This window comes from Tachysurus vachellii, chromosome 13 (assembly GCF_030014155.1).
Source record: "Tachysurus vachellii isolate PV-2020 chromosome 13, HZAU_Pvac_v1, whole genome shotgun sequence".
NCBI lineage: Eukaryota > Metazoa > Chordata > Actinopteri > Siluriformes > Bagridae > Tachysurus > Tachysurus vachellii.
This window is the reverse complement of record NC_083472.1, coordinates 23,103,969-23,116,833: the sequence shown is the minus strand read 5'-3', so window position 1 is coordinate 23,116,833 and position 12,865 is coordinate 23,103,969. Positions and strand designations below refer to the sequence as shown.

At 34.5% G+C, this 12,865-nt stretch overlaps 2 long non-coding RNA genes and 1 gene segment (V, D, J or C); 1 reads left to right on the top strand and 2 right to left on the bottom strand.

Annotated features, from left to right (window-relative positions):
* The first annotated feature begins 7,274 nt into the window (after nt 1–7,274).
* LOC132855705 (uncharacterized) lies at nt 7,275–7,895 on the top strand. The gene is made up of 3 exons (XR_009649365.1): nt 7,275–7,378; nt 7,458–7,495; nt 7,731–7,895. It is a non-coding gene; the product is annotated as an uncharacterized LOC132855705 (long non-coding RNA).
* A 1,297-nt stretch (nt 7,896–9,192) lies between these two features.
* Nucleotides 9,193–10,402, bottom strand: LOC132855708 (uncharacterized). Its single transcript, XR_009649367.1, has 3 exons — nt 10,218–10,402; nt 9,563–9,606; nt 9,193–9,474 (listed from the first exon to the last, which is right to left on the bottom strand). It is a non-coding gene; the product is annotated as an uncharacterized LOC132855708 (long non-coding RNA).
* A 233-nt stretch (nt 10,403–10,635) lies between these two features.
* On the bottom strand, nt 10,636–12,562 carry LOC132855614 (probable non-functional immunoglobulin kappa variable 3-7). The segment is given in 3 exon segments: nt 10,636–10,859; nt 11,943–12,284; nt 12,376–12,562. Coding segments are annotated over 3 exon segments (609 nt in total).
* Between the last annotated feature and the right edge of the window lie 303 nt (nt 12,563–12,865).

Below are 12,865 nucleotides of genomic sequence, written 5' to 3'. Positions count from 1 at the left end.
CACAAAAAGCAGATTTTTTCTTTTTATTCAGATTTAAAGGTTATATTTGTTCTTTGTGTCCATACAGAAGAGCCCACTGACTCTGGGGTGTTTAAGGCCTAGTCTTTGTGTAACAGTTTCACAGCATTTACATTTATGTAATTTGGACTTTTTTACATAAAAGCTGAATTAAGTGAGCAGTAAAAACACACAACAGTGAGATGTTAGTGTAGACACACGTGTGTGTACGAGTAAACCACATTTTCCATTCTGTCATAACATCTATAACATACATCTCTGTACAACAACACAACACAAACATGGAAAAATGTGGTGTAGATGTAGGCAGGTCAGAATACCACATGACTGTGTTACATGCCCTTTTCTTTTCAATACAACCAATCACATGTCATATTCTGAGCATGCTCAGTACAGACCGCCTGTAGTATGAATATAAAATCAAACCGTGCTTCAAGTGCATTCACATTCTGTTAATAAATGAGATACAAACACTGTAGAATTGATAAGAAATGAACAATGAGCAGTTTCTGGATTTTACTTTTCATCTTCAGCACCATGTGTAAGTAATATGAGCAAATTATTACAATTATTGTTGTTTATATTTATAATAATATCTGAATTACATTCATTAACTAATTACAGTGTTTGTTGTTCTAGATACAGTCCATCCTGGTAGACACTGGGTTACTGCACAATCTGTCACAAAGCCACCAGTTTATCAGCCTGATAAAGAGCTCAGTGTGAATATCGGAGACTCGGCGACGCTACGGTGTTGTTATGATTCTCAGAATTTGATTGGAATAATAGACTTGTTTAAAAAACCAACCAAAAAAAAACCTCAGATTGTAGTCACAATGTATAAAAGCGGTAGTAAAATTTTTCACACTGGATTCCAAAAGTCTCGTTTTAGAATAGAAAGATCTTCAAACTGCTTCTATATTATAATTTTAAACACCACTCAGTCTGATGAAGCCATGTACTACTGTGCACTCACATACCCTTCCACTGTGTTTGGAGATGGAACTTATTTACAAATTAAAGGTAGGATTCTGAGTTGATTCTGAATGTTTAAGCTCCTGGTTTAATGTAGTGATATTTTCCTGATGACTGTTAACATGTTCAACCTGGAAGATAAATAATAGTGAAGTAGTGAAATGTTAACTGTGTTTTCTTCAACAACACTGAGTTACAGACTTTTACTAAGTGAATCCTGATCAATGTTTATAGGTGATCATGTTACTATTGCATCAGAAACATCTAAAGCAGCTCTGGGTAATTATTCAGTGGTGTGTGAACCAACACTGCATGGAAACAACACTAACAACAACACACAACACAACACAGGTAAGGTGCTTCATAATCCAGCATTAATTAATGACCATTCACTTATTCGCATAATTTGGATGAAAAAATTGTACTAATCTAAATATAATGTGGTGAAATAACAGAATCAGAAATGATCAGATCTCTACATCGGACAGTGATCGGTTTGGGATCGGCTTTGGGTTTGTGCGCACTTCTGATTTTCTGTCTCACTTATTTCATACTGAGGAGAAGAAAAGGTGATAAAAGTAAGTGTTTTTGTCATCAGATAATAAATAGAGTTATTTTTATTTTTTATTAAAATCACTAATTGGTGTGTTTCTGTATTCATAGTAAATGCTTCTATTGAAGATTCTCCAGGAACAATGCAGGTATGTGTACAAATAAATACTGATGTTTTCACTATTATATACTCTACAGATAATTCTGTTCTTTCTGTAGATATCACTGTGTCTGCTTTATTTATAATGCGTCTCATTTCTAATTTTTCTACTTGTAAAATGTCTCTACATTCAGATAGTTTCCCTCCTGATGATCTAGATATAATTTATACAGTCAGTTTGATCAGATTTACACAACAATCCCAAACTTTTATCTTCACACCACTGACCATGTAGTTTATTGTGTATTTTGCAGTTACTTTTATTGTATTTTTATTACTGTGAGCTCGATTTTTTATTTTGTTTTTTATATTTATCAGGAATCTGAAGCTGAAACACTGAATTACGCAGCTCTAAAATTCTCCAAGAAGAAAGTCAAAGCTGAAGAAAGAAAAACTGGATCATCAGATGAGTGTGTGTACTCGAGTGTGAATACAACTGTAAGATATAAGATATAATGTAGATGATTCATAACACAGTGAAACACACGAGAAAAACAGTGATCAAGTTTTAGCAAATTAAATATCTTGACAACATGGAAATTTATGTCAGAATTTCATTTTAAACAACTAATTACTACAAGATTATTAAACCAATTTTTATGCTAATTTCAAATTTATCAGCAAAGTCTATATATAGCAGTTAAATTACTGTAAATAACAATAATTTGTTTGATTATAATAATTATGTTTATATTAAGCTTGTAATTATACATATTAAATACATTTGCACATATTTAAAATGTTATATTTTATATATTTTTTTTCCTTTTCCTATTAATAACCTAAAAGACTGAGAACTTTGTAAAACCCTTTTTTTTTAAATGACGACAGTGTTGCACTTTGTGTTGATATTATTGTATGATCTGTAGGACTCTGAATTCTGCTGAAGAAAAAAATAATGTACAATCAATTGAATAAAATAATGTAACAAACATTATCCTGAAAATGTGTTTTGTTGCACAAAAGGACGTGTGTTGGATTCAAACCTAAGTCAAGCTCTGTGATCGCTATAGTAACAGGGGGGTGGGGCTTGTTTTATTAACCCACCTCTATGCTTGAGTTTCCGGTTCTAGTGAAAGGACACGTAAAATCACACCATGTCACTGTGGCGCACAGAAATAGAAAAGTAGTTTTCTCGTCATTGAGTGTTTTAGTATTTTAAAGACAGTGTGCATTATTTAAAATGCACTGATTATACAATAGGTTGATCAGCATCTCTGGAAAAATTGTCCGTAGTGTGTGATTGCGTGAGTGAATGAGTGTGTGTGTGCCCTGTGATGGGTTGGCACTCCGTCCAGGGTGTATCCTGCCTTGATGCCCGATGACGCCTGAGATAGGCACAGGCTCCCCGTGACCCAAGGTAGTTCGGATAAGCGGTAGAAAATGAATGAATGAATGATTATACAATAGATAATGTAAATGATCCTATTGGTGGATCTGTGTTTAAGTCCTGAAGGCTTCACATTTATGACTTTATGCTGCAGTGTCTCTTAGCAAATGCTAGCAGGCAGAAGACTCTGTGGTGTGGTTAAGACTGTGCTGGAGAAGCTGTACACTTGGCTGCTCAGATATCTTATTAAGTCTTAAAGCAAAAGGCATGGAGATTTAGCATACAGAGCACCATCATCTGGTTATACAGCCCCAACCTGCTGCCAGGGGCAAATCCTCCTAGTCACTACAACTGTTTTAGGTCCATCAAAGTGGCTGCTGCTACTGTATGCTTTGGGGTACTTCCATGTAAGCCTCTGTCAGGTGTTTATTTTATATTCCATGTGACCAGGATCTTTTGGATTTGCATCTTCATGTACAAAACGGACAAGGGATCTGCATTGATTCGCATGAGAATAACCATCTCACACATTAACTCTAAGCACTTCCTTTTATTTCCAGCGAAACCGGTTCAAGTTATAGAGTGAGTTCAACCTCTTTCACATCCAGAAGTGAGATGATTTGAATGAAAGACTTTTAATCCAAACCCACTGGACACTATAAATACTTGGTAATGCTGCATGTTTTAACAAATGCTGCAACTCCATTCCAAGTATTTATTACCTAGGGACGCTATGACATACTCCAGTGCTCTAGTAGTTTACGTTTTGTGTTCATATCAAGATTTATGATTCGAGATTCAATCGTTTATTTTTCATATGAACGTTCATAGAAACTCTGGACAGATGACGACATTGATAGATGGAAATACTGTCAGAGATGATATCTAGAGTGTATCTTAGAGAAATATGGGCTACAAATTAGAGTAAAAAGGAGTAGAGTAGAGTAGAGTTCAGTAGAGTACAGTAACGTAGAGTACACTAGAAGAGACAAAATAAGTAGAGAGAAGTACAGTAGACTATAGTATAGTAGTGTAGAGTAGGGTAGATTAGGTTAGAAAATAGAAGAGTAGGGTAGAGCAAAGTAGAGTACAATAGGGTAAAGTAGAGTAAAGTAGAGTAGGGTAGAATAGAGTACATTGGGGTAGAGTAGAATAAAGTAGAGTTGGGCAGATTAAAGAAAAGTAGAGTACAGTACAGAACAGTATGATAGAGTAGAGTAAAGTAGACTAGACTAGGGTAGAATACAGTTGAGTAGAGTAGAGTAGAGTAGAGTACACTAGGGTAGAGTACACTAGGGTAGAGTACACTAGAGTAGAGTAGAGTAGAGTAGAGTAAAGTAGACTAGACTAGGGTAGAATACAGTTGAGTAGAGTAGAGTAGAGTACACTAGGGTAGAGTAGAGTAGAGTAGAGTAGAGTACACTAGAGTAGAGTAGAGTAAAGTAGAGTAGAGTACACTAGGGTAGAGTAAAGTAGAGTAGAGTAAAGTAGAGTAGAGTAGGGTAGAGTAGAGTACACTAGGGTAGAGTAGAGTAGAGTACACTAAGGTAGAGTAGAATACACTAGAGTAGAGTATAGTACACTAGGGTAGAGTAGAGTAGAGTAGAGTACACTAGAGTACACTAGGGTAGAGTAGAGTAGAGTAGAGTAGAGTACACTAGAGTAGAGTAGAGAAGAGTAGAGTAGAGTACACTAGAGTAGAGTAAAGTAGAGTAGAGTAGAGTAGATAGAAAAGTAAAGTACAGTACTCTATATTCTACTCTACAGTAGGGTAAATTACAGTAGAGTAGAGTTGAGTAGAGTACTGTAGAGTACTGTACTTTACTTTTCTATCTACTCTACTCTACTCTACTCTACTCTACTCTACCCTAGTGTACTCTACTCTACTCTACTCTATTCTACTCTACTCTACCCTAGTGTACTCTAGTGTACTCTACTCTATACTTTACTCTACTCTACTCTAGTGTACTCTACTCTACTCTACTCTACTCTACCCTAGTGTACTCTACTCTAGTGTACTTTACTCTACTCTACTCTACTCTACTCTACTCTACTCTACCCTAGTGTACTCTACTCTATATTACAGTAGAGTAAGGTAGAGTAGAGTAGAGTAGAGTACTGTAGAGTATCATAGAGAATAGATTAAAGCAGAGTAGACTAGAGTAAATTAGAGCAACAAGGGAGGATTTTTTTTGTGCACAATAAACTAACAATATTCTACAAATAAGAAAAAAAGAATAAAAACATACATAGAAATTATTTTTCCAAAATGTTTATAGACTAAAGCCCTATTTTGGACGGGATTAGTTTTACGTGGGGACGTGGAGTAATGCAATTTTACCTCAGGACGTCTGTAATATTAATTGGCCAATTCGCACGGGACAAGACATCTCAGTAAAACTAGCAGAAGTGGGAGGGGTAACTCGCTTTACGCACCACAGTAACCTCCTTGTCGTCATGTGCGTATGATGTTGCTTCCTGTTATCACGTTCTTTTTGCTTTAAATGGTATGCGGAAAACACTGGAGGTTTGCCACAGAGTTGGCCCACCACCTACAACGCAACCGAATGCTTCTTCAAGCGCCTCCATGCTTGCAAAACGCGCCAAAAACTACTTTTAAACAGGAAATGACGGAATTTTACCGTACATATTTACAGCGGGTCTATTCGGACGGGATTAGTATTACCTGAGGTCATTTTTCCGGACCTTTTTACAGAAGGTAAAAGTCGCTGTAATCTTTACTGACATTGTCCGTAATGATTACCAAGATGGCACATTCGGACGGAACTAAAATCACCGAGAAGCTCTGGTAATAATTACTTTACCCTCAGGTCCCCGCGTAAAACTAATCCTGTCCGAATAAGGCTTTAGATTTCTAAGTTTCTAATACTTTATAATAGGAATCCATACAAACACTGTGTCAGATATCTGACAGCGGGTAAAATATTGAAGAGTGCAATAGTGACCCTGGTGTGTCATCTAATTGCTCTAAATGACACAACATCAGTAACCCAAACCTGTCCAGCTTTTAAAGGATGTAATGTAAAAGGATACGTTAGTGTACGTGCACATGAGCATACAATTTAACCACATTCTCCACTTTGACATAACGTCTTGGTGATGATATCTCAGTGAAACTGTGGTGTAAATGTAGGTCAAAAATACAGTAGGCTCACATACAGTATCACGTCATATTCTAATGTGTGCTCAGTACAGCCCACCGGTGGAATCAGTATAAATTCATGAGGTGCTTCAAGAGCATTTGTATTCTGTTCATAAATGAGTTACATATAAAACTGTGTAATTTCTGAGAAATAAAAAATGACTGATTGTTGGATCTTAATCTTTATCTTCAGCAGCATGTGTAAGTTAGACCAGCAAATTCTTCCCATCTTCTATTTTGAAAAAAAATATTACTATACGTATTTTTCTATGAAAGAAAAAACCTATCTATACTAAAAAAATCTATACTATGTTCTTGTAGATACAGTCTATCCTGGTACACACTGGGTTACTGCACAATCTCCAACAAAGTCACCAGTTTATCAGCCTGATAAAGAGCTCAGTGTGAAAATCGGAGACTCGGCGACTCTACGGTGTTGTGTTTCTGAAAATGTAGTTGGGATGATTATCTGGTTTAAGCAACCAAAGAGAGAAAAACCTCAGCATATGGACACGGTATATAAAAGCGGTACCGAAACATTTTTGACAGAATCCCAAAACCCTCGTTTTCAAATAAAAACCTACGGCAATTGTTTCAATACGACAATTTTAAAAACCATGCGGTCTGATGAAGCCATGTACTACTGTGCACGCAGATCTCCATACATGGTGTTCGGAGATGGGACTTATTTACGAATTAAAGGTAGGATTTGCATTAAAATGTATTAAGATTTAATGTTTAACCTGGAAAAATTTTTTTTTAATCTTTCGGCAACAAATTGGATGAATTTTTTTAGAAAGTGAAATTGTATTAAAGTGTTTATAGGATATTTCTTATATAATAAGGAGTTCAAGACATTTAGTCAGTGATTTGTAAAACTTTTCATTCCTGGCTATGATGGTGTTTTATCAGAAACATCTAAAGCAGCTCTGTGTGATAATTCAGTGGTGTGTGAACCAACACCGCATGGAAACAACACTAACACCAACACACAACACAACACAGGTGAGATGTCAGTGTTTTGTACTAATCTAAATATAATGTGGTGAAATAACAGAATCAGAAATGATCAGATCTCTACATCGGACAGTGATCGGTTTGGGATCGGCTTTGGGTTTGTGCGCACTTCTGATTTTCTGTCTCACTTATTTCATACTGAGGAGAAGAAAAGGTGATAAAAGTAAGTGTTTTTGTCAGATTATAAATACATAGTGAAGTTTTGTTAAAATGACTAAATAAGGATGTTTCTATATTAACAGTGAAGACTTCTGTAGAAGATTCTTCAGGAATGATGCAGGTACTATATAATATCTATTTTATACTATTATATTATGTCTGATTCATTCAGAATTTTCTCAAGATATTTTCGATCTACATTATACAGTATATTCATGTATAATTTTCCCTTCTTATTACTGTTCACTTCTCAGGTATATCATCAATCTTAAGATTAATTAATGATTTTAATTATATTCATACAGTTACAATGAAATTAAATGAAATTTATTTTGATTACATTTTTACATTTTCAGGAATCTGACACTGAAACGCTGAATTACGCAGCTTTGCAATTCACCAAGAAGAAAAGCAAAGCTGGAAACAGAAAAGCTGAATTATCAGAGGATGTACTTTAGTGTGAAATAATCTTTTTTAAGCATTATTATTATTATTATTATTATTATTATTATTATTATTATTATTATTATTATTATTAGTAATATTGTTTTTAGTATGTAAATTTTAACCTGTATTAACAATTAACTATGGCAAAAAATAAATTAAAAATAATGATTTTAGTATTGTATGTTGTATGTTGAATGATGTAAATGTATGTAAAAGTATGACCTCTAATAAAAAGTAAATACATGCAGAATATGTATATATAGTTTGCAAATTATTATTATTATTATTAGTAGTAGTAGTAGTAGTAGTAGTAGTAGTAGTAGTGTTATTATTTTATTATTATTATTATTAGCATTATTATTATTGCTATTATTATTATTATTATTAAAATTGCTATTATTATTGCTACTACTATTATTATTATTATTATTATTATTATTATTATTATTATTATTATTATTATTGTTATTATTATTATGGTTAAGCTTCTGTAGTAAGTTACTTTGTCTGTAATTTTTTTTTTGTTTATCTGTAAGTTTATGTCCTGTTTTTATGGATGTTACACAAACATTTTTCACCAACATCTTTAATCAGCAATTAAATAAGTAACAAATTAAAGCCGGTGTTCTATGATGATGTCATATCAGCAACAGATCCGGTGCTGAACTCCAGTTCCCAGAATGCTTTGCAGCTTATGAACATGGCCGCCAAAAACTAGGATTTCAATCTGATTGCTCAAATCAATTCAATTCAAGTGTGAATGTATAGTGATTTTAATAATAGACATTTTCTTAAAGCAGCTTAACAGTGCATAAGAACATTTCGATTTCAGAGGATTTCAGAGCTTCAGTGAGAAGATACCAAGTCCATGTGGTGTTTGAGGACAACAACCTCCTAATCAGTACACAATTATCAGACTGTAGAAATGACATTATTCATAATAACACTGTCTGATGTTTATAACAGTTTATAATCACACCCCCCAGTGTCACCCAAATGAGGATGAGGTTCACTTTGGAGTCTGGTTCCTCTCATGGTTTCTTCCTCTTCCATCTAAGGGAGTTTTTCCTCACCACAGTCACCTCATTCACCCCAGACTTGTTCATTAGAGATAAATACAAACACATTTAAATAGAAGTCTAATATTAATCATGAACTTTTTATAATATTAATCTTTGCATAATATAAAATCTTTGTATTATGTTTCATATGTTCTTTAAAGCTGCTTTAAGACAATGTCTATTGTTAAAAGCGCTATACAAATAAAATTGAGTTGAATTTAACAGTTAGCTACCAGAGCAGGAAATGTTCCAGCATTAACACATCGCAAGTTTTTAGATTTTTTTGTCACTAAACATTATCAACTACATGAAGAAAATGTTCGACGGCTTTGATCTTCTCACAGAAAGAATTACAAATGACAGACATAAAATTCACCTCTCATATCTAATATCACAATCAGTCATTCCTGGGAATGAGATTTGAATTAATAAATTAAATAATTCAATTAACAGATTTATTCTAGGTCGCAGATCTCACTGTAGAATAAACACAAATATCTTCAGGATTTTTTTCCTTTCTTTTCACTCTGTTGGTATTCTTCTTCTTATTGAAATGTAAAGCAGCGTAATTCAGCTCCTCTGCATCGCGACCCTGTAGGAATGAACACAAACGTTACTTTATTTAAAACCAAAGTGCTTTGTTTAATAAGAGCGTTTAGGAACAATTTACAACAATTTACCTGACTGGAGTTTTTTTCTGTTGCAGAACGTTTTTGAGATCTCACTGTAGAGAGAAGAAATATATTAACACGGGTATTTTGTGTTTGTTTGTTCATTTAAAAAGTCAGTATTTTTAAATCATTCATTCATTCATTTTCTACCGCTTATCCGAACTACCTCGGGTCACGGGGAGCCTGTGCCTATCTCAGGCGTCATCGGGCATCAAGGCAGGATACACCCTGGACGGAGTGCCAACCCATCGCAGGGCACACACACACTCTCATTCACTCACACAATCACACACTAGGGACAATTTTCCAGAGATGCCAATCAACCTACCATGCATGTCTTTGGACCAGGGGAGGAAACCGGAGTACCCGGAGGAAACCCCCGAGGCACGGGGAGAACATGCAAACTCCACACTCACAAGGCGGAGGCGTGCCCCCCTTATTTTTAAATCATTTGTATTTATCTCTCTCTCTAAGTCTTTGTATTTCATGTAGCTCATGTACATCGTTGTACGGTGTGAATACTTCTGGGTTTGGAAAAACCATTTTAAAAAATGCCCACAGTCGCTTTTATTTTTGATGAATCTAAAAGTTTTATTGATGGTATCATACAGTATATTGTATATAATGAAAGCCACACATACAGTATGTATGATCTGAGACTCACCTTTAAATTGTTCCCAGTATCTCATTTTACAGATTATAAAAGCTTGAGCGAAGATCACAACCACACACACGACCACCACTACAGGGAGGTAGATCACTTTAAAGAAATAGACAAGAGAGTGTGAGATGTGGTAGCTCAGTGGTAATAGTGTTGGCTTATGGCTCAAAGGCTTGTGAGTTTAAACCCCATGTACACCGAGCTACTGCTACTGAGCCCCTGAGCGAAGCCCTTAACCCTTAATTGCATAAAACATCCAACATAAAAATGACATAAAACATCCAACACTCTGGATAATAAATAAAATAATAATAATAATAATAATAATAATAATAATAATAATAATAATAATAATAATAATAATAATAATAATAATAAAACAAAACCTAGATCATATTTTTTTTAGCTTTCAGATCTTTTTTTACCCACCCATTTCTGGAACATTCTCCATCTGTATTTGTGTCCGGTTCCCAAAGATGATCTTCCCACACAGGGCCACAGCGCAGTAGTAAGTTCCAGTATCATTGAGGCTGAGGATGTTCTTGGAGAAGTTGTACACACAGGTGTGTGTAGAAGAGGCGCTCTCACACCGGACCGAGTCCCACAGGCCGTGCTGAAACACTGAGACTTTTGCATCTCCGTTATCTGTTTAGCGTAATAAAGACAGTAAGATCTCAGATGTTTTCTTTCACATTCATGGCATTCGGCAGAAGCCCTTATCCAGAGTGACTTACATTTTTATTTCCATTTATACAACTGAGCAATTGAGCTTTAAGGGCCTTGCTCAAGGGCCCAGCAGTGGCAGCTTGGTGGACCTGGTCTTCAGACTCATGACCGTCCAACACCTTAAGCACTGAGCTACCACGTCCCACAAGTTTGTGTTACATAACACATTAAAGATTATCTTTTTAAACTGAAAACAGTTTAAAATTTGTCCTCAGTGTGGTTTCAGCTATTTAGTTCCACTGATTATCTATTAAACATTTGATTTGATGACTTTGTGCTTCTGCTGATGCAAAAATAAAACTGCATAAAAGCTTGTATAAAAATGTTAAAACAAAAATAGGTGAATTCTACATGGGACGTGTTCAAGGACTGGACATCACTATGGGGATTTTTGTTGTTGTTGTTGTTGTTGTTGTTGTTAGTTTTCCTTCAGAATCTGTAGCTGAGTAAAACCGAGCCTCCGTCTACACTGACGGTTTGAACCTTGTTCATCTACCGAACCCCGTAATTCATTTACATAGTGAGAATAGACATAAAAATAAATAAAACTTTAATCGTAATTTTACATTTTATAAGAATTGTTTCATCTTCTGACATTTTTATAGTTATTAGTTTACGATGATTTTAAATAGATTTAAAGGTGCAGTAGTCAATTTTATTTATTTACTTTCAAATATAAGTGGAATATTATGTAGAAATGATCAAAATGTATAAAACTGGACATGAATAAGCAGAATATGCAAATGAAGCAAAAAAAAATAAAAATAAAAATCTGTGTTCGGATTCCAAATGTTTAATGATTGTTAAATTAAATATTAAATCCTGAAAAAATCTAGATTTTTAAATTTAATACAGTTTATTCACCATTATTACAAAAAAAAAAAAAAAATCAAAAACAAAGTGTTAGAAACCAGCAAGTAAATAAAAAATCGTAAACCTTAACTTATTAATTTAAGTCAATTAAATATGGCAGTTTGAACTGAACAAACAGTGGAGATTTACCTGTTACAGCCAAGAACGTTCCGCTGGATAAAAAAATATCGTCCATGAAACCTTTTGCACAGTAGTAAAGTCCTTCGTCTTTGTCTTTTATATGTGGAATTATCAGAGAAACCTCCTTATCTTTTACCTCCAATACAAATCCTGACGTCTTAAACTCGGGTGAAATGTCGACGTCCTTATACGCTACTCTTTTCACTATTTTTTGAGGCATTTCTCCAAATATTTGTTTGTACCAGAAAACACTTTCAGAAGATTTAAAATGTCCAAATGAGCAGTTAAGAGTAACACGTTCTCCAGGTTTGACCGAGAGAAACGATGGTCTGGAAAAATCCACAGCTTGGGCTGCAATGAAGAAATAATTAAAATCAATAAAATGAAATAAGAATTAAATAATAGGTGGAATTTGTTTTCTTAAAAACTCTTTGAAACTTACTTCTTATGTTAAGAGATAAGACAAGAATCCACAGAGGCATCATCTTTAGACAGGGAAGCACCCTCAAGGTGGAGCTGCTGAAAAGTAACCAGATGATGAAAGCACTGAGTTTTCTGTTCCAGAAGCTTTTATCTGATTGGCTGCTTCAAGTCATGAGTTAAATTTCCTTTTCTGCTATGATTCTATTTTTGTACAACGGTTTTGTTCACCACAAGTCTGGGGCATAAAAAGGAAACCCGCTAAGTTTTTGCTTGTCTGTTAATTACTTGTACTACCGCTTATGCCTGTTCTATGAGATGTAACTATAAAAGGACAAAAAAAAAAAAAAAAATTAAGAAAAGTTAAAGGAACTTTAAAACAGATTTTTTATTTTTTGGAATATGATATTTTAGATTTTTTAGATATTTTAGAGGTCCAGATCCATTTAACCTTCATAGCAAAATGTAACTTTAAGCAGAAGTTCTTATCATCATCCCACTCAAATCAGTAA